The sequence below is a fragment of the Camellia sinensis genome, chromosome 7 (genome assembly GCF_055761805.1).
Source record: "Camellia sinensis isolate YWXY chromosome 7, ASM5576180v1, whole genome shotgun sequence".
Lineage (NCBI taxonomy): Eukaryota > Viridiplantae > Streptophyta > Magnoliopsida > Ericales > Theaceae > Camellia > Camellia sinensis.
In genome coordinates, this window is record NC_138967.1 from 14,760,369 (window position 1) to 14,781,983 (window position 21,615).

At 39.3% G+C, this 21,615-nt stretch overlaps 1 protein-coding gene across 1 annotated transcript; it reads left to right on the forward strand.

The window, feature by feature from the left end:
- The first annotated feature begins 524 nt into the window (after nt 1-524).
- On the forward strand, nt 525-1,012 carry LOC145795620 (uncharacterized). The gene is made up of 2 exons (XM_082880454.1): nt 525-891; nt 1,008-1,012. The coding sequence occupies exons 1-2, from the start codon at nt 525-527 to the stop codon at nt 1,010-1,012; spliced, it is 372 nt and encodes a 123-aa protein (XP_082736580.1).
- The last annotated feature ends 20,603 nt before the right edge of the window (nt 1,013-21,615 follow it).

Consider the following 21,615-nt stretch of genomic DNA (forward strand, 5'->3'; position numbering starts at 1 on the left):
TAGCATTAGTAATGGCTTCCAAAAAGCTAAACCATTACTTTCAAGCCCACAAAATTGTGGTATTAACTAAACATCATTTGAGGTTCCTGCTGTAGCAGGGAGATTTGATAGGCAGAATAGCCAGATGGGCAGTGGCCTTGGGCCAATATGACCTAGAATTTAGACCCAGGACAGCAATTAAGGGCCAAGTCTGAGCCAACTTCGTGGCCGAATTCACACCAGACGCCGCCATACATTGGGCTCCGTTGAGCCGAGGTATGCAACGTCCAAGTGAGCAAGGAAGTACCCATCAAGGGACAGCGGAACAAAGGAAAGAAGAGAAACTCAGACCCTGCAGCATTTACATCGGTGACACCTTCCGGTTGTTTGTTGATGGGAGTTCAAACCGACAAGGAGCGGGGGCAGGAGTAATGCTGGTATCACCAGATAGGTAGATACTGGAACAATCCATTCGTTTGGGGTTTAAAGCCTCAAACAATAAGACAGAGTATGAAGCACTAATCGCATTAAAGCTGGCATCAGCCATGGAAGCCGATGAGGTAATAGTCTTTTGTGACTCCCAGCTTATAGTCAATCAGGCAACGGGGGAATTTGCAGCTCGAGATGAAAGGATGTCGGCCTACACAAAGGAAGTGGGCAGACTGGTAGCCTTATTTCAAAATTACCGACTACAACAGGTAAGCCGAGATGACAACAGCCATGTCGATGCTCTGGCTAACCTGGCTAGTGCAATGAAGCCTGGAGAGGCAAGAACAATAATGGTTGACTACTTGTTAGGTCCAAGCATAGAACCATTGAGCACAAAGCGTGAAGCAATGTATGTGGAGATGGGACCAAGTTGGATGGATACAATAGTAGTATTTCTCAAAGAAGGAAAATTTCCAGACGACCGTAAAGAAGCGCACAAGATCAGACTTAAGTCAGCAAGATTCAGTTTGACCGAAGAAGGACATCTCTACAAAAGATCTTTTACTGGACCTCTTCTGAGGTGTGTGCATCCTGCACAGGTTGAAGACTTTCTGTACGAGATACATGAAGGAGTATACAGAAGCCACGCTGGGGGCAAGTCACTTGCTCATAGGGCCATTACTCAGGGGTACTGGTGGCCTTACATGCAGAAGGATGCCGAAGCCTATGTCAAGAAGTGTGAGAAGTGCCAAAGGTTTGCACCGTTAATACATCAACTAGCAGCAGACTTGAACTCGGTGTCCAGCCCTTGGCCATTTGCCCAATGGGGCATAGATCTTGTTGGAAAACTGCCTCAAGCAACTGGACAAAGGAAGTACCAGCTAGTAGCAACAGATTACTTCACCAAGTGGGTAGAAACTGAACCCTTTGCCAAGATTCGGGACATTGATGTGAAGAACTTCATATAGAAGAACATCATCCCCAGGTTTGGAATCCCAAAAGCAATAATAGCTGACAATGGCACACAGTTTGATAGTAAGCTAATCAAGAGTTTCTGTGCAAAGTTCAAAATCAAGAATTATTTTTCCACCCCAAGTTTTCCTCAAAGCAATGGACAAGCAGAAGCATCCAACAAAGTTATCTTGGATGGGATTAAGAAGAGGCTGCAAGCAGCAAAGGGAAAGTGGGTGGATGAATTGCCCAATGTACTCTGAGCATATCGGACTACGCCGAGAAGATCAACTGGGGAATCCCCATTTGCCATGGTTTATGGCACAGAAGCAGTCATTCCTCTGGAGGTCGACATCCTAGGGATTAGAACCCAGGGAGTAGAAAATGAAACTAATGATATATTTATAGCCCGAGATCTGGACCTACTCGAAGAAAGAAAGGAGAAAGCAGCAATTCAGCTGGGGGCATCCCAGCAATAGCTTGCAGGGCTTATAATAAGAAGGTGAACCCGCGAGAGTTCCAAGTTGGTGATCTCATCCTGAGAAAGGTCGTCGACAACAAAAAGGATCCCAGAGAGGGTAAGCTTGGCCCGAATTGGGAGGGACCCTATAGAATCATCTCGGTCTTGGGCAATGGGGCATATCGGCTTGTGGACTGTGAAGGCAAAGAATTGCCAAGACCTTGGAATACTTGCAATCTGAAGTTTTTTTATCACTAGATTTTCTTGTTTTCTAAGTTTTCATTTTGTCTTATTATTAGCAGAAGTAATAAAGTTTTAGCTTGATCTTTAAACTTGTGTAATGTGATTGACTAGATGCTTGACGATGTTTCTAAGTGAAACATGACGAATAACTTAGACTTATTATATGGCAGAGTAGAACTTTTACTTGCATATAATAGAGTTAAACTAAGTTGGCGATGTTTCTAAGCGAAACATGACGAATAACTTAGACTTATTATATGGCAGAGTAGAACTTTTACTTGCATATAATAGAGTTGAACTAAGTTGGCGATGTTTCTAAGCGAAACATGACGAATAACTTAGACTTATTATATGGCAGAGTAGAACTTTTACTTGCATATAATAAAGTTGAACTAAGTTGGCGATGTTTCTAAGTGAAACATGACGAATAACTTAAACTTATTATATGGCATTGTAGAACTTTTACTTGCATATAATAGAGTTGAACTAAGTTGGGATAACCTGGGCTTGTCATATTGGCAGAATCAAACTCAGATTGGAACTAAGTACATATCAGTCAGATTAACAAAGAGGCCGAGGTTGGTTACCTCGGCCAGTCTTTATTTGAATATGACCTCTGCAACAAGGTCAAAGCCCCAGGCTTAAATGAGAACCTAAGTGGAACTTAGGTTCACATTAGGGGTAGAGGGCTGGAAATTGATGCTTGGAAGATTGGTTTAACACTTGTTGAAATTTTACGAAAAATTTACAAGTTGCAGTTAAATCGAGGTCATGTTTAACACTTGTTGAAATTTGAGAAAAATTTACAAGTTGCAGTTAAATCGAGGTCATGTTTAACACTTGCTGAAATTTGAGAAAAATTTTTAAGTTGAAATTAAACCGAGGTCATGTTTAACACTTGTTGAAATTTAAGAAAAATTTACAAGTTGAAGTTAAACCGAGGTCATGTTTAACACTTGTTGAAATTTGAAAAAAATTTACAAGTTAAAATTAAACCGAAGTCATGTTTAACACTTGTTGAAATTTGAGAAAAATTTACAAGTTGAAGTTAAACCAAGGTTGTCTCAAGGGAAGATTGGTTTAAAACACTTGTTGAAATTTTTTAGAAAAATTTACAAGTTAAGCCAAGGTTGTAACGAAAGAAATACTTGAGTACTTGCCGAGATAAAAGCGTTGGTTTGTATAACTAAGGTATGTCACCCCGAGAAGATTGCACAGTTAAGATGTATGTAAAAGACATGCAAATTATTCAAAATATAGAGGCATTAAAGGAAGAAAAACATACGAGCGTTCGAAAGAAAGGAAGTTGTATTTACATTCACGAGAAGGCACGTCGGCCAGCTAAAAGCTTAACATAAACAGAGTACAAGGTACAAGAAATAAAGAAGGAAACATCAAAATAAACTACTCGGCGTTGGCCGCGGGTTGTGTCTCACCCCCAAATGACAGTTGGGAAGACTTCTCAGCAGCCTTCTCAGCTGCGAGCTCAGCATCAATCTCCTAAAGAGTTTGATCGAGGCTCTTCTCGGCGATTAGCACCTCGGAGTTTGTCTTCTGAGAGGAGGCATCTTTAGAGACCTCACCCTCCTCATCTTGAGACAAGTCCACGACTTGCTCATTCAGAGTAGGGGACTTGGCCCCAGCAATTTCCTTCTTCTTCCTCACCAAAGCTTCATCCTCAGACTCAAAATCGTCTTCAGATTGGCTTGGAGTAGGGGGGAATGGAAGGGGGAAGATGTCGGCATTCTTGAGGGGGGAGTCCTTGGGGACATTAAGCTTTTTGAGGGCAGCTATGCAACCAAGGGTGAAACCCTTGTTGCATGCCTGCTTCACTTACTTTTTGTAGTCCTCCTTGACGTTGGCCGCCCCTTCAGCATATGCCTTTTCATCAGCGGCCTTGATCTCGGCCTCCTTTGTGGCTAAAGCATCTTGGAGTTCTTTCTAGGCCTCGGCCATCTTTTCCTCGGCCTCTTTCCTTTCGGCCTCAAGAACTTTCTTAATGGCCTCTGCAACATCTGCTTTTTCCTTGGCCTCATCTTTAGCCTTGATGGCTGCCTCGGCCTGATCTGACAAAGTCTTCATTTTTCCCTCGGTCTTCTTAATGGTCTTTTGTAGGACAACAACCTCCCTGATCTTGTCGGCCAACTCCTTCCTCATTTCAAAAGCTTGCATTGAGAAGGAGTGGGCGTGCTGGATCGCCTGAAAGAAAAATGGACAAAATAAAAGTTAAGTAAAAATTTTCGAAGTATGGAAAAATAGAGAAAAAAAAAAACCAAATGTAAAGAACTTACTTGAACGGAATGCTGCAGCATTAAAGCAAAGTTTTCTTATTCGTTTATCTCGGTGTTGCGATTAAGATCATTGGGAAGGAGCAAAGCCGTAGAGAGGACAACGCCAACTTCGAGGTCAGTCGCACTGTCACCAGCTCTGATCGGCTTGTCCTCGATGGTGATTGGGGGAGCCCATGAGGCATCTGGATTCATGGGCCCCGAGGTTGTGGCCGACGCAGACCTCGGCCTTTTTGACCGAGTTGATTAGGATGGTTCGGCCTCGGCAGGCCTCTTCTCAACAACAGAGGGAGTCTTCTCACTCTCGACCAATTTTGAAATTGGCAAGGTGTCCTCAGTGTCAATTTGAGTCACCGTTGCCTTGGGCTGAGCCTTTTTCAGTTTTTTGGGCTTTGGCTTTGGTTGAGGCTGGGATTGTGCTGGTTGAGCGTTGACAGTATCGGGAATGTCGGCTAGAAGATCTTCCGCGACTACTTTCTTGCGACCCATCTCGGCGGTAATTGCAGTTCGGCGTCGGCGTCGGCGTTGAGATGGTGGGATCAGTTGTGGAGCCAAGGTAGATGGTTGCTCTGTTGGATCAGAGGTTGACCCCTGATCTTGCCGAGATGATGAAGTTGTTGATGGAGTTGTGGCGGAAGGTGGAGACTTGCTTTTCTGTTTCTTTGGGACGTCGGGGAGTACCGACTTGTAAGTCGAGATAAAGTTGAGCAGTAAGAGAGCTCTCCGCCTATGAACTGGCAGATCCAACAACTTCTTAAGATCCTTGCTGGGGAAGAAAGACTTGCGAAAATCCTTCGATGGCTGTGGAAAAGCTGCACGAAAGAACACAGACATTAGAACATACAGAAAGAGTAAAGTTTTAATGACTTGAAAAATAAATCTGTGTGATACTTGGTTCTTACCATTACCCTCTACGAATACTGTTCGGCTAAGAGGGTAGAGGTGAAGGTCCTCATCTGGAGCGAACTCCCAGTTGCCCGAGACAATGAGGTAATCATCCCCGGCTCTCTTGTTGGAGTCTGGGAGGTTGGCAACAATTTTGTATTCAGTGGACCTCGGTTTAAGGTAGTAGATGTAGCCTTTTTCTAACTTGAGGCCACACATGGTATAGCAGTATTGAATATCGGCTATGGTTACCCTAGCTTTTTCTCGGCATGCTTAGGCAATTATACCATTGATAACTCAGTAAGAGTTAATGGCAAGCTGCATCGGGTTCAATTTGTAATAATGGAGGACTTCTCGGAAAATGATGTCTAGTGGAAGCCTAAGTCCACACTCAATGAAGGCAACGACCGGGAAAGGCATGGAGCCAACTGTGGGCATCATAGAATCGTCCTCCCCAGCCAACCTAAGGTGAACGTCGACTGGGATGGAAAATTCCTGCCTAAAGTATTCTAACTTGGTTGGGGTATCTACCCTATGCCTCCACATACCCATGACGTCAGCTTGGGAAAAGTGTTGGATTTCAGAAGGATATGTTTTGTAAAGGTTGAAGGGACCTCGGCAAGACCTAGAAGAATGATCGGGCAAGAAATTTTGAGGATCTAAGTGAAGTATATTTCAGTTTTCCTAAAAGGTGTGGGTTCTATAGACAAATCCCAAATCTAGATCTATAGGAATGAAGGATGAAGGCAAGGATCTGGAAAAAATACAGTAAACAGAAACAGGAATGTAATTCAGAATCAAGAACAGTAATGAATCATCAAGAACACAGTGATAAAGTTTGTGCAGATGTGTCAGGCCAAGAATGGTGGCAAGGATCAACAAATATGCAAGCAGTATATTCAAGAATGGGTTGGGCAAAAACAGAATCATGGAACAAACATGTTCAAATACGTGGTGAAATTCAAGACACAAATACATGAGCAGGATTGCATAAGTAGCAAGTGAAGCCGTGGAGTTCAATGAAGAGAAACAAGAAATTAAAAATTAAATCGGAGAGAAACAGTGACTTACCGAAGAAAAATAAAGCCGGTGTTGAGTACGCCGGAGTCAGATGATGGCAGCGAACGGAGAAGATTAGCAGGAGCCTCGCCGGAGGAGGTGAACGGCGGTGGTTGCAGAGCTTGAAGAGCTTGAAGCAATGGCAGATTTGGGAGAGGGAAGAGAGAAAGTTTGCATGAGAATGAAGATGCAAAAGTGAAGCAACGAAGAGAGAGGGAAGAAGTTTTGTCAAAACACGAAACGACGGCAAAAAGACAATTAATGTGCCTGAGACGACGTGCGTGTCAGACGGCGCACTCAAAAAATGATACGACTTAGTGGCGCGTGTCAGATACGGCCCATAAGGGGGAAAGACGCGTGGCAAGAACGGTTGAGTTGTTATGCGTGATAGCTCATATGCGTGAAGGAGCTATTGGAGTTCTTGATTTAATGGAGCAGTACCTCGGCTTTGAGGATGATCTCGGCTGAGAAACTTGAACAAAACTTGGTTGTTGGTTCCAAAGCATAGATGAAAGCGGACTATAGGTCTTGGTCATATTGAGCCGACGAGTTCTGACTTCAGCAATAAATGATGAAGCAAGCTTAGTCGATGTTCTAGAAGAAAGGAATGATAGGTTCCATATAGCGACCCCGGTCTTTTCCCATTTGATTATTGTATCCGGACTTAGGTTTCGTTTATTCTGTCATTGTATAATTGTTGTTGTCGTCCTTTATTTTCTCATTTGGAGTTATAGGATGTGTTGGGCAGGTTTGTTTCAGGTTGGTTGGGTTCGTAAACCAAGTGCTGCTGTCCAGTTTTTGGGTTGGTCGCTCGAGCCAGGGTTTGGTCGCTCGAGCGAGGGTTGTTTTTTTGTGTCTTCTGGCTCGATCCAGCTTTGCTTCGCTCGAGCGAGCGATTGCGTCTAGTATAGACCTGAGGGCAGTGCTTATTCGCTCGAGCGAGATTTTCTTCGCTCGAGCGAGCGAGGTGTATGTTTTCGAGTTCCTCGCTCGAGCGAGCATTCTGTCGCTCGAGCGTGCTGCTGGTTGCAGACCTGAAGCATTGCATTTTTGGCTCGAGCGAGCTTTTCTTTGCTCGAGCGGGGTTTTCGTGTGTCTGGTCGCTCGAGCGACCAAGTCTTCACTCGAGCGAGCCTGTCAGGTTTAAATAGGTAGCAGCGTGTTTCAAATCAGTTTTTGATCCATTTTCAGATTCCAAAACCCTAGGTACGAGTTCTCTCTCCCTCTACACACTATCTCTCTTAGGATTGATCTGCTTAGAGTGAGTTTCTACCTTAGATCCTTTATTAAAAAGATAGAGTGAGTCGAGAGCTTCGTTTTAATCTGAGAATTTGTAGTTTTGGAGCACTTGGGTTTTTGGGTTATCATCTCCGTCTTCTCCATTCGGGTTATCTTCTTCGAGGTAGGGATTTCCTACTCCATTTTATAAGTTTTGTACTAAGTTTTGGTATATTGATATGTTGGGGTTACTTTGATAATTTTGGGAAAAACCCTAGTTGTATTAATTAATTAATTTGTTTAATTAATTTAAGGGAATTGGGAAATTTGGTTAAATTCATGAAATTGAGGAATTCATTGATTAAATGGTGTAATTGGATAATTTAAATCACTCGCCTATTGAATTGTTGATATATTTATTTCCAAGTCTAGAAATAACTGTTTTGGGCTATCGGTGGAGGATAGTCGTGATTGTTGTAGACACTGCATGTGGATTAGGGATAACTGAAACTAATCATTGATTAAGTCATCAATTTTGACTGTTGAATTAATACAGACATTATGTGTATTAATTGTGTGTTGTATTTGTTATGTGTTTACATACATTGTTTTGTGTGGGAGGAGATAGGGGATGTACTCCACGGTTTAGGGGAAGATAGGGGATGGACCTCTAAACCGGATTTTGTTTGGGAGGAGATCGGGGATGGACTCCATTAGCATCACTTTTATGTGTGCTTATTTATATTGAAGTGTTTTTATTGATACAACACTAAAATGTGTATCAAACGGGAAGTATGAAGTGTTTTAATTTGAGCCTGAGTCTCATTTGTTTGTTGACATTGGAAGAATGTGAATATGATATATATAGTTCACTGTTGTAAGTTTGGCCAGGTTCTGAGCCATATTGATAATGTTGGAAAGTAAAACGTGTCTTAGACATTAGTGTCATAAGACTGTATAATGATGTAATTGATTATCTTGGTTAACCATCTATTGAATGCTATTGCTTTATTCAATGCTTATATTTGGTTTGGTATATTTCTACTGGGCTGTGGCTCACCCTATAAGGGAACATCATTTCCAGGTTCAGGTGATAAGCTACCTCCAAGGACTTAGCTTGGAAGGATATGGATTTTGAAGACTATTTTCAGTTATTTGTTTTTATTTGTTAGTACATGTAAACACTCAAGCCGAGGGCTATATTTGTATTTGAGTTAGAACTCATACTTTTGTGTCCAAGTGTTGGCTTGGAAAGATGTAAGCCTGTAGGGCATTTAATTTGATGTTACATGCCATGTTTTTGTTTAGTAAGACTCCGATGAATGTTATAATGAATTGTTTCCTTTTTAACATTGCATGTTGATGTTATATATATTTAATGGGTTTATTTTTGAGGGCGTTACATTCCATCACCTCAGGATGCCAAGGTAATAGAACCTAGGGGGTAGTTGTGGGGACATAAATTTTGAATGACAACACATTTCCGACATGTCACCGAAGTGCCAGCCGAGGTGCCACGTGTCCTGGTCATGATGCCGAGATGATCTCGGCTAGGCCGAGGTTATTTGCGAAGAAATCGGAATCCAAGATAAGCGGATAAGGGACAAGAGTCCTAGAATGGGAGTGGACTTCAGTTTGGATAAAGATAAGACTCTTAGAGAGTTTATCCCAATCCTACTGGGAGTCCAAGATTAGCAGTAATCCTAAGTCCATTGAAGCTAGGCTTCTATTTGGATTAGGACTATGTTGGCTATAAAAGAGAGGCACCCCCATGGGTCTAAGGTACGCTTTTTATATTATGAATAGTGAGTTAAGCACTAATTACTATCTTTGAGAGATAACTAACTTGATCGTCGAGTGCCCCCGGGTGGACGAACCACCGCCAGAATCTCTTCTTTCTGTGACAGGTTGTTCGGGCTTAATCTATTCTGCCAGTATTCTCCAACTGAGTGCTTGATTGGCAGTGTGGTCAGAAATTGACACACACAGTTGTCATATCACTCTCTCTACTTTTGTGTAAATTTTTTCCGTAAAAATTAAAAAAAACCAACTAAAATAACCACTTCTAAAACGAGACCTAAATTACACCATTAGTCCCTATAATTTAAATCAAGTGTCATTTTAGTTTTTCGTTGTTTCGATTTATGTCCCACTTGGACACAAGTCTAGTTTTCTCCTTATGACACGTGCTCCTTATTTCTCTATCAAAAATAAAAAATTAAATATTAAGATGGTGAAAGGAACTCGAATCTAAGTCATCGGGCGGGCATACACCCACTAGTGTTTCGAAAAAGATATCTCTAGGATTTGAGCATGAAGACACCCATAAATTGTAGTTTTGTTAAGATTAGTGTATTTTTAGGTGAAATTACCAAAAAAATTAAAATTAAAAATTTTCAAGATTTGATCTATTTTTTTTCCCATCAATTTTACTTAAAGAGAAGAGACAAATTAGTTAAATCAAAAATAAATTAAAATATTATGGTTTAGATTGATAAAATTTAAAACGCCTTTATTTTATTACCAAAGTAAAGCTTTTTTTGTAATTTTTATAATGATTCTGCCACAATTTTTCGTGATTATTTATTTTTAGAAAAATTTATTAAGAAATCTTCTTTTAAATACTTGTATTCCAATTAATCTATAACATATTTTTATATTTCAATAAGTCCTATTATTTGAACATTTAATCAACCAAATCCTAATTCTCATGTTTAAGATATTTTATGAACAATTTTATTCTTACAAATATTTTTTGAACCCTTACCGGTTTGATGATGTGAACATTCACAGGTCAATGTGAACATTCATACTCGTGCTTCACCCTATTATTATTAAAGGTATTTTGATAACTATGTTACTCATAAGACTTATTGTAATATAAGAAAATAATTTAAATTAAGTGAAATATAAGTAGGTGAAGATAAATTTATGAATAAATATTTCTTATTTTTATAGGATTTTTCATGTCTTTAACTCATTGAAGATAATAATGTTTTCGTAATGCTTACGCATGTGGCTTGTGATTATGCATGCGTTAAACCCTACGACAATATGTGCTCTTTTAATGAAATTTCATGGCGTGCTTATTTTACTCTATATATAAATAAATTATGTTTGGTTAAAAGAAAATGTCATTGAATTATGAATTCCTCCAAAAGAGGACCTTAGTTGCACAAAAGGGGAGCGGTAGCAGGAGTGAGAGTATGGTCACTTGAAAAAGTAGTAACTTGAGAGCGTGTATGTATTATTTTTATTGATAAATGTTACAAACACATTTAATTTATTAGAGAGTTCTGATTTACTTAAAATTATAAATCTTTTAATTGACGTGCCACGTATTAAAGATGCATTATTCAATGATTAGGTTGATAAAAGTGAAAATTGAAATTTCAAGTTCTCAAATTTTGATTAGCTTACTTTTGAAATGAAATTTTGTTTTGTAATTTTATTTTTGTTTCGGTATTGAATTTCGATTTGTAAATCAAATCCCAAACTATAAATTATAAAAATTAAAAAATTTATTGGCATACCCTAATTATGTACTTTTTTAAGTCTTATTGTATCAGCGTACCTATAGCGATCCCAGTTTGCCACTTCGCTGAGTATGTCGGGGATCAAGCTACCCGGTCAGCTCGCGGGGGTCCAAGGGGCAGCGCCCTTGACCGGTCCGAGGGCAACGCCCCTGAAGCAAAAATGCAAAATGCATTCGAAATTGCTTGTCCGCTCGACCGGCCGTTTATATGCTCGGCCGCTCGAGCGGAGAATGTGTGGTTTCAAAAGTTTGACCTGTCTGCAAAAGTATTAGGATAGTGTATTTGACACTCAAGCGGGGCTTTCCATGCTCGAGCGGACCATGTTATATCGATTCGTGAACTTGATATTTCAGATCACTTTTGTATATATCTCTCTCTCTAAAAACCCTTTCCTCTCCCTTCTCTCTACATTTCCCTACGCCAAATTGGATCAAAACCTTGATTTCTCAAGATCCATTAGAGTTCTGCCATAAGTTCTTCATCAAAGTTGGTTAACTTCTCGAGGACTTCGTTGTGTGCAGTGAAGATCGAGTTTTGACACCGTTGATTTTGGGGGTTTCATCTCATTTCTTCTTCAAAATTTGAGGTAGGTATTTTCTTAGAGTTATATAAATATTTTTGAAAGATCTATATGATTTTCGAAATTATCTTTCGATAGCTTTGAAAATTGATTGTTGATTCAAGAAGTTCAGCGATTTTGAAAGTGGGTTTGTCTCTTGTTCTTTTAAAATAATCTTATGGGTTTTGATCTTCGTTGATTGAAGAAAAGATGATTTTGGAAAGTTTTCTTTCAAAAGATTTGAGTTGTATAGTTTTGGTGAGAAAACCTAAAATTTGGAGATTTTTTTTAAGGGGACTGAAAATCCATGAATGATATTGTTATATTTATTTTGTGTGTCAAAATAAATGGATGTTTAGAAAATTTCTTATTTATATTGATATAAATGATGAATTTCAAGGAATATGAGAATTGTTGTTCATTTTGGAAATTATTGTTCAAAACGTTGAAATAGTCTTAAAATAACTATTTGTTGAGGATACTTGAGAAGTGAGAATTGTGTTAATCCTTGGATGATGAATTGGAATAAAAGTATGTATATTTATCTTGTGAAATTGACATATCAATTCATTTGATTACATTAAACTTTGAAAGTTGATTTGAAAACTTGCATTGAGAAAAGAATGTTGAGAAACAAGTTTTCATGGAATGGTTTTGGGGTAAATACATTGGTAAGTCTTGATAGGTGGTGTAGATGATATTGAATAAGTTGGCCTGAGAGTCCGGGGTGAAAGACCGAAAACCCGCGCGAAGAGGTGTCGAGCCTTCCGGTTAATACCGGTAAAAATGACAATTTGGTAGTACTTGTATAGTCTAGTTGCAGACACCGACCTAGGGCTTACCAGAGTCGTATTTACCGGTCTTGAAATAAATTGTTAAGTTTTGAACAATTGAAATTGCATGATATCATTGAGCATGATGGTTTTCAAAAGATGAAAATGTGATTTATCTTCAAAAATGGCATAGCATGGCATGTGCATTTCATCTCTTGAGACTTGTATAAAATGTATATACTTTGTTAAGAATTTCCTACTGGGCTTTATGCTCACCCTACAGGATTTTTGTGCAGGAAAAGATGTGGTGATTCCACACAATTAAGGGCGTGGAAGTATATGTGTTGGGAGTACAATGATCTCATTTTGCTGTGACTCTGTGTTTAAGCCAAGGGTTGTGTTTATGTGGGTTTGAATAACCGTTTTGTGTAACCAAGCTCAAGCCTTGGAAACTTGTAAACCCTTGGGGGTATTTATTTGTTTATTTACTTGTTGTTGGATTAATATATTGTTGCATGCAGAACTATTATATCATGCAATGTAAGTTTGGAGATTTATATTCGGTTTTCCTTGAAAGAGCCATGATTGTTATCTTATCATTTGGGCTAGAAATTTGGGGTGTTACAGTACCTATAACATACGTGTACCAATATCTTACCCACACTCATGCTTCATAGGTTATCATCTATCAATAAGATATTTATATATAATTTTGATTCGAGAATCGTTTGTGTTCAATACCTTTACACTAGTTTTGATCAATTTGAGTTCAATATTTTTACACTAGTTTTGATCATTTTGATCTATGGTAGGGAAATCCTACTACATGTACATTGTTATGTATTTTGTAATTTGTATTACGTATTTTTATGGTGAATAGTATATATATATTTTTAGTAAGAGTTATGATAATTTGTAATTTTTTGTGATAAATGTTACATATTTTTCTAGTAAGATTTATGACAATTTGTGATTGAGAAATGAAGTTACGCCTTTTGTGATAGTGTTATGCTTTTTGTAGTAGTATCACATATTTTTTTTGAAAATCCTAAGTGATTCGTGATTAGATCAAGATTAAAATATTCCAAATCCCAATTATTCAAAACACGCAATCTAAATCATCAAGCACTTACGAAAGTGATTTAGATTGTTGTTTTTCTGAATAAACAATAAATCGACACAAACGATTTTTACGTGGAAAAAACCACAATTGAAGAACCTTCAATTGTAATAAAAAACCACGGGCGAAACGCCACTAATCAATCCACTACTGAAGAAAAAAAGATTACAAAGATAACACACAAATTACCCAACTCAGTCAATTTGTCTTGAATAAGATCTAGGAAAAGTAAACCCTAACATCAACCTAAACAGATATATATATGAGAACAAAGTCCGCGATCTCCGCTCGAGCGCCAAACATCCCGCTCGAGTGGCTTCAGCAAAACATGAGTGTGACAAAACAGAGTTCCGCTCGAGCGCTGGAGAACCCGCTCGAGCGCGAAATCACATATCTCAGTATTTTTACAGACTTGACAAACTACTGAGACATCCCATATTACGCTCGAGCACCAATGGTTCCGCTCGAGTGGGAAAAACAAAAAACTAAGAAAAATTACAACTTTATGAAAACAAAGTTTGTACGCGGATTTGACAATAAAAGACCTAACAATCTCCCCCTTTGTCAATTCCCTGACAAAACTTTTCTAAACAATTTTCCTTAAACACACGCACTAGACAATGTAACAACCAAGAAAAGAATAAACAACTTTATGATCAACAAACAATCTTGCCATGCGAATAATCCATCCAAAACAATCCTGCCATTCGAATAATTCATCCAACATACACCTGTGAAATAACAACCAACATACCAAGAAAAACAAAAACTGTGGAATGACATAAGAGAAGATATAAATATAAAGAGAACCATGATACTAGATCCAAAATAATATTCACAATAATGAAAAACAACCGGAATAGATGTCAAAATATCAACAAGACAAAGTATCCAAATATCCAAATAGACAACGTATCCAAATATCCAAATATCTAAATATCAAAACATGTACCACCAAATATTTGGATATCAAAACATGTACCACCAAAAACTCTGCCCCTTTTTGGCCGGGAGACAAGGAAGACAACAGGCGAATGAACAACCAAATCAGACATCAGGTGGAGGATGATGCTGCTGAATCTGTAGTAAGGAAATAATGTGCGCCAGCTGAGTGGTAGTCTGGATGGTAGACTGCTCCAATTGTCCAAGGCGGCCATCAAAAGCATCAAATCGAGCATCCAAAAAGTCCAACCTCTAAGTCATAGCATCCTCGAAATGTTGAAGCTGGTCACGAAAAGCTCGGGGTGGAACAGCATCCTCCTCACCACCAGCTGCGGTAGCATCAAACTCTGCCTCCTCAACAAGGCCAGCAACTGTACCTGCAGAAGTACCAGCCCTAAAAGACTCCCCCTTAACATGAGCCCGACTCTGGGAAACAGTCTTTTTAGTGAATGGCCGAGAGGGAAAGGCAAACTCATCATCCTCGAAAACAGGAACCTCAAGCTCGGACAAAAGACGGTTGATCATACAACCATATGGGAGACCTAACTGTTTGTTCCCAAAGACACCTATCATCTTTCTAATAATGAGTGTGGTAAGATCAATGGACATGTGATGAACAAGACAGAACAAAACGAACCCCTGGTCTTGATTAATTTTTTAGGAGTGAGTGGTCACAATGATATTAGCACAGACAATTAGATTAAGCAGTCTAAACTTGGGAAGGAGTTCAAACTGTTTAATCAAAGAACCCTTAGGCCAAGTGCGGGGAGCACCGCATAAAAACTCAGCCACATTATTAAAGTCACATGTAGGACGGACTGGAAAAGGATAGTGTTCAGGAAATACTTGATCAATCTTAAGACGCCCTCGAATAAGATCAGGAGTGACAGTGATGGATTTAGACCTAACCCAAGTGGTGAAGGAAGGATCAATGTCACTGATATGCTCAATATTGCAGAAAAATTCTCGAACCCAGTCAAGATTTTGACGACCAAAGAAAGACAAAACCAAGTCACCACCTAAGGGGTCAAACAAGGGACGGATGTGAATGGACTCGAAAGTATTGGGCTGGACATTTCGTTCGAGGTGAACAGTCCGAGCCCCAAAGGACTTACGAAATAATTTGGCTTGTTTAGCAGATTGAAACCTCTCAGAATTGAATGCAGGACGCGACACAGTAGACTTTCGTCGCTTAGGAGCAGACATGATGACTCGAGAAACAATAGAAACCCAACACTAAACAAACCCAAAGAGCAAAGCAACACAACACAAAGAACATTAGTGACATTAGTAACATTAGTAACAATGAGATTGACAATAATTAAAACAAATATGAGACTTACAATATGATGAAACTCACAAGCACAATGCATAAACATGGATGACAGATGCAGGGCATAATATCAATGATATAATGATGATAAGAAATCACTAAACAGGATCCAAAAACTTGCAAATATAAACCAAGCCCCACCATATCAACACTATTTGGTACCCACAATCTAGCACATCGAAATCAAACCAAACAAAAACATGAAAGACATGAGACCATAAAAAAATAACAATGAGAAACCCTAGGTCTAATGACACAACAAACGACATAAAAAAAAACATGAAATCCATCATTAAAAGGAAACCATGACTCAGTGAAAGTGTGTGAGGGAAGGGGAAAAAAACTAGACACAAAACAAACAAAAAAACCTGAAATACAACCCCCACAAGAGCCGAAATGATGAAAAAAAAAGAGAATGAGAGGTAAAACACTTGCCAAGGTGGAATCGGCGAGGAAGAGGAAGAAGAAAGGCAAAATCGAGCCCAACTAGACCACGATCCAAACCCTAGGGATGAGAGACGGAAAAAGAGGGAAAAAATGACCTGAAGAGTCGAGGGAGGGAGTTTTATACAAAATAGGTCCGCTCGAGCGTAATGAGTAACACTTGAGCGTGAGGCAAGGCAAGCAGATACCCGCTCGAACGCGAAGAAGGACGCTCGAGCACAAAAACATCCCTCACAAAACTGTAAAACAAGGACAAAAAATGCTGCAAGGCTAAAAAACACGCTCGAGCGTGGAACAGTTCGCTCGAGCGGAGACCCCATTTTTTTTTATATTAAAACAAAAAACAACTAGGATGACCTGTAACAAGCAAGGAGTCCAAGTGAATGACTATACCACTAGGATAAAAGAATCCATCAATCATGAATCCTGAAAATTTGTAAAATTTTTTTTGAAGCACCAGGTCATGAACAAAACAGATAGAATTTAATCAAAGCCATAAGCATCATAAGAATACATAACTCAAAAACACACATGAGAGCTCACAAATAAAATGTGTGTGTGTGAAATCCTTGAGAGTCACAAAGCTAGAGTTAATTCTCGTAGTGATCGGATGGCTGGACCTCTGACAAGAGTAACTGACCATCACAAAGAAAAGTCAAACCGCTAGGAATCACGGGGTATTTGTTGAGTAAACGCGGAGGCTCCCCCTCAATCAATGATTTATGTTTTTTTTTTTTTATTATTATTTTTTTAACTTTTCTTTCTTGTGGGCACTCACTGGTGGCATGCACGCTCAAGAGTATGGAGACCAAACCAGAAAAGAATGAAATCAAAAAGGATGGCCTGGTTGGTGCCTCTGAGGTAGCCTTTTCCTAATGCCCGGATTTCAGTGAACTGAGGGAGAAACCATGGAAGTGAAAAAAAGGTGGTAGATGGTTAAGAGACTTAACATCACCTATGATATACTAGTATATGTCAATTCCTCTGAAAAAATACAAGAAACACTGTTAGTGGTCCATAGAGAACGTTGATCACTTGTGCGGAAACCCCTGCAACAGTTTATCTCAAAGATGTGTACAAAATGAGATCATGAAGTAAATGAGTATGAGCATTCAGAATGAGCTATGAACAAAGAAGAATGAGATCTTGTAAGCAACATGAGCAGTGTTCATATAAATTTTTGATGCAAAGATATCAGGACTCAATGACAATGGGATTATCACATCCAAGTATAGTAAGCCAACCACTCACACTCACCAAAAAAAAAAAAAAACAAGAAACAACCTATTTACTGAGCACGACACCCAAGGTCTTTCTAAGAAACTCAAATCGAAGAAGATCAAGGGGTTTTGTAAAGATATCAGCTTTTTGATGCTTAGTGGGTACATGTTCCAAAACAACAAGGCCTTCTTCCACTAACTCTCGAATAAAATGATGACGGAAGTCAATATGTTTGGTGCGAGAGTGTTGGACAGGATGGCACTTGTGTTATCACAAAAAAGAGTGAGAGTGTTCTGTTCTATCTCATAATCATGAAGCATTTGCTTCATCCATAGCATTTGTGCACAATAACTCCCTACAGCAATGTACTCAGCCTCAGCAGTCGAAAGGGAGATGGCATTTTGCTTTTTACTATGCCAGGAAACCAGATTATTCCCAAGGTAAAAACACCCCCCGAATGTACTTTTCCTATCATCAGCACACCCTGCCCAGTCAGCATCAGAAAAACCAGTAATTTCAGCTGTAGTATCAGTAGAAAACCAAACCCCATACCCCAATGTCCCATTAACATATTTGATGATGCATTTGACCGCAAGAAGGTAAGACTCTTTAGGACTGGCTTGGTAACGGGCACAAACACCGACACTGAAGGAAATATCAGGACGACTAGCTGTAAGATACAGAAGACTCCCTATCATACTCCTATAAAGGGTAGGATCTACATCAATTCCAGAGGAGTCTTTGGAGAGGTGAAGACTAGTGCTCATAGGAGTACGTGCATGTTTGGCAGACTCAAGACCAAACTTTGACACAAGATTTTTGGCATACTTAGACTGAGAAACAAACATTCCTGAAGGAGACTGTTTAATTTGAAGACCCAAAAAATAAGACAACTCTCCCATCATGCTCATCTCAAACTCATGTGTCATGCAATCCGAAAAATATTTCACAAGATGTTCAGCAGTGGATCCAAACACAATATCATCAACATAAATATGAGCAACAAGAATATGAGACTTAGTATGTTTCACAAATAAGGTCTTATCCACACTATCCCTTTGAAAATCATTATCAATAAGAAAGGTGGTAAGTCTATCATACCAAGCCCGAGGGGCTTGTTTCAACCCATACAAAGCCTTGTCTAACTTGTAGACATGATTTGGACATTTAGGGTCCTCAAACCCTTTTGGTTGCTCAACATATGCCTCTTCTTTCAAGTACCCATTCAAAAAGGCACTTTTCACATCCATTTGCAACAATTTGAAACCAAGATAACATGCAACACCAAGCAAAATATGAATAGATTCGAGACGTGCAACTGGGGCAAACGTCTCATCATAATCAACACCCTCTACTTGTGTGTAGCCTTGAGCAACCAACCTGGCTTTATTCCTAACCACGGTATCATTCTCATTAGATTTATTTTTAAAGATCCACTTGGTAAATATCACATTCATGTCTCTAGGTCTGGGAACTAAAGTCCAAACATTGTTACGTTCAAATTGACCTAATTTTCCATGCATAGCATTGACCCAACTATCATCTAGCAAGGCCTCTTTGAAATTCTTACGTTCAACTAATGATACATAACACATATGTGATACCTCATCCCGAATCTACCTTCGGGTTTTCATTCGATCCGATACACTTCCAATCACCTGTTGAGCTGGATGATTCAGTTTCACCCTTGCTGATAGTTTGAACTCAGGACTTGCGGTGACAGAAGCAGCAGGAGTGATGTTTCTTTGGGCACTCTTTGGACTTTGACTTACCTGTGAGGATAGTACCATCTCAACTTCTTGTGCTTGGACCTCAACTTCTCTTTGACTTTGTGGTTCAGTATCCAAGATTGGAGACTCACCATTGTCATCCTCATTTGTTGCTGGAGTAGGGGAACCTGTATCATCTATAACCACATTGATAGATTCCATTAAAGAAGAAGTTCGCAGGTTATAGACTCGAAAAGCCCTACTAGTGGTTGAATACCCTAGGAAAATACCTTCATTACTTCGAGAGTCAAATTTGCCCAAAGGATCTCTATCTTTGAAAATGTAACACTTACACCCAAAAGTTTTGAAGTATTTTACATTAGGTTTCAATCCCTTCCACAATTCATATGGAGTTTGTAAAGTGTCGGGCCTTAAATACACGCGATTTATGACATAAACAGTAGTATTTAGGGCTTCAGCCCAAAACTTTGGAGGAAGTTTCTTACTAAGAAGCATGACCCTAGCCATTTCTTGAACAACCTTGTTCTTCCTCTCAACAACTCCATTTTGTTGTGGAGTAATAGGCGCAGAGAATTCATGCTTAATTCCATGCATGTCACAAAAATCCGAAAACGAACTATTTTCAAACTCACGACCATGATCAGTTCGGATTCTTATGATACGCCCCATGGAAACACCCTGTTCATTTTGGATTTTAAGGACTAAGGCCTGGAAAGCATCAAACGTATCAGATTTCTCCCTTAAAAAATTTACCCACGAAAATCGAGTACAATCATCAACAGTTAAAAAAATGTATCGTTTACCTCCGATGCTTTCAGTGCGAGTAGGTCCCATTAAGTCTATGTGAACCAATTCAAGAGGACGTTTGGTTGTAAAGTTGTTCACCTTCTTATGAGGGGCACGGGTTTGCTGTCCAAGTTGACATGGTCCACACACATGGTTCAGATTCTTACCCAATTTAGGTACTCCTCTCACAAGCTCTTTGTTGGCTATCTTAGTTAGGTCTTTGAAATTCATGTGACCTAATCTTTGATGCCACAAATCAATGTTACTTATGATGGCAGAGTGACAAGTGAGATCATTAGTAGTAACAATCCCGTAGCAGTTATCAGATGTGTGAACCCCATGCAAGACAGTATTTCCCTTTTTATCCAAAATTTCACATTTATTTTTTGAAAACAATACTTCATGATGGAAATCACACATTTGACTAATGCTCAAAAGATTTGCTTTCAGACCATCAACAAGAAGAGCATTTTCGAGCTTGGGAAGACCAGCAACACTTAGAAAGCCCTTACCAATGACTCTAGAAGTGCCGCCATCTCCAAAGGTAACAATTCCTCCTTCATATTTTTCAAGGGAGGTGAAGTATGATTTGTTACCGGACATGTGACGAGAGCAACCACTATCAAGATACCACATGTGTGAGTCACGTGCTTTTAGGGCAGTGTGAACAACTAAACAAGTCAAATCATCTTTTCTCACCCAAATCTTTTTGGTCTTGGTCAATGTCTTGGCGTTGTGAACACCCTCATGAATCTTGGTTAAAATATTCAAATTTCTACCCTTTTGAGACACCTTACCAAACAATTCATAGCAATAAGGACAAATGTGGCCATACCTACCACAGTGATGACAAATAAAAACAGGTTTTACCTCCCTTTTGTTGATCTTACCCACTTTCGGTAGATGAAGAAAGGAATCATCCTGGTCTATCTTCAACTTTCCCTTTGCTTGGGTCTTCAGGTTATGTGAGGTAGAGGCATGTCCCTTGTGAGCTGTCGCACCATAGCCTAGCCCACTTTTGTCACAACCCATTTATTGAGACCTGAGGATGTCTTCTGAAGATTTGGAAACTTTGTTCCACATAGCAATTGTGGCTCTTGCAATACGGAGTTCTTCATCTTTCTGACAGACTATCTCTTCTTATGTAGCTTATGACATCTCAAGGCTTTCAAGATTCTCTTCATATGTGGAATACACTTTCAGAAGTTCATTCCTTTCAGTTTCACAGGATAAAAGTTTTCCACATAGGTCTTGCATGTCACTTGAGATCTTGATGACATTCTGCTTTGCTGCTACAAGTTCTCCTTTTAGCTTGACATTCTCGCTTTCACATGCTTTGAGCTTGAGAGTGAGTTTGTCATTGATTTTAGATAGATTCAGAGATTCATCATAAAGTTTTTCGTAAGCTTGTTGTAGATCATCACCAGTGATCTCATCATTGTCTTCAGATGTAGATATTTCATCATCATCTTTTGCTCCTCATTCTTCTTGACCTCATCCAGTCGGGCAACTAAGGCAGAAACGTTGCTGGATAGTGGTAAAGGTGAATTTCCTCTTTCATGGAATTGGCTCAAAATTTCCCATGCCTCTTTAGCCTTTGTACAATGAACAACCCGTTGCTGCTCTTCAGCAGAAATTGCTCCACGAATAGTGATCAAG

What these genes read in the sequence shown, in the direction of transcription:
- LOC145795620 (XM_082880454.1), top strand. Translation starts at nt 525, where the DNA reads ATGGAAGCCGATGAGGTAATAGTCTTTTGTGACTCCCAGCTTATAGTC.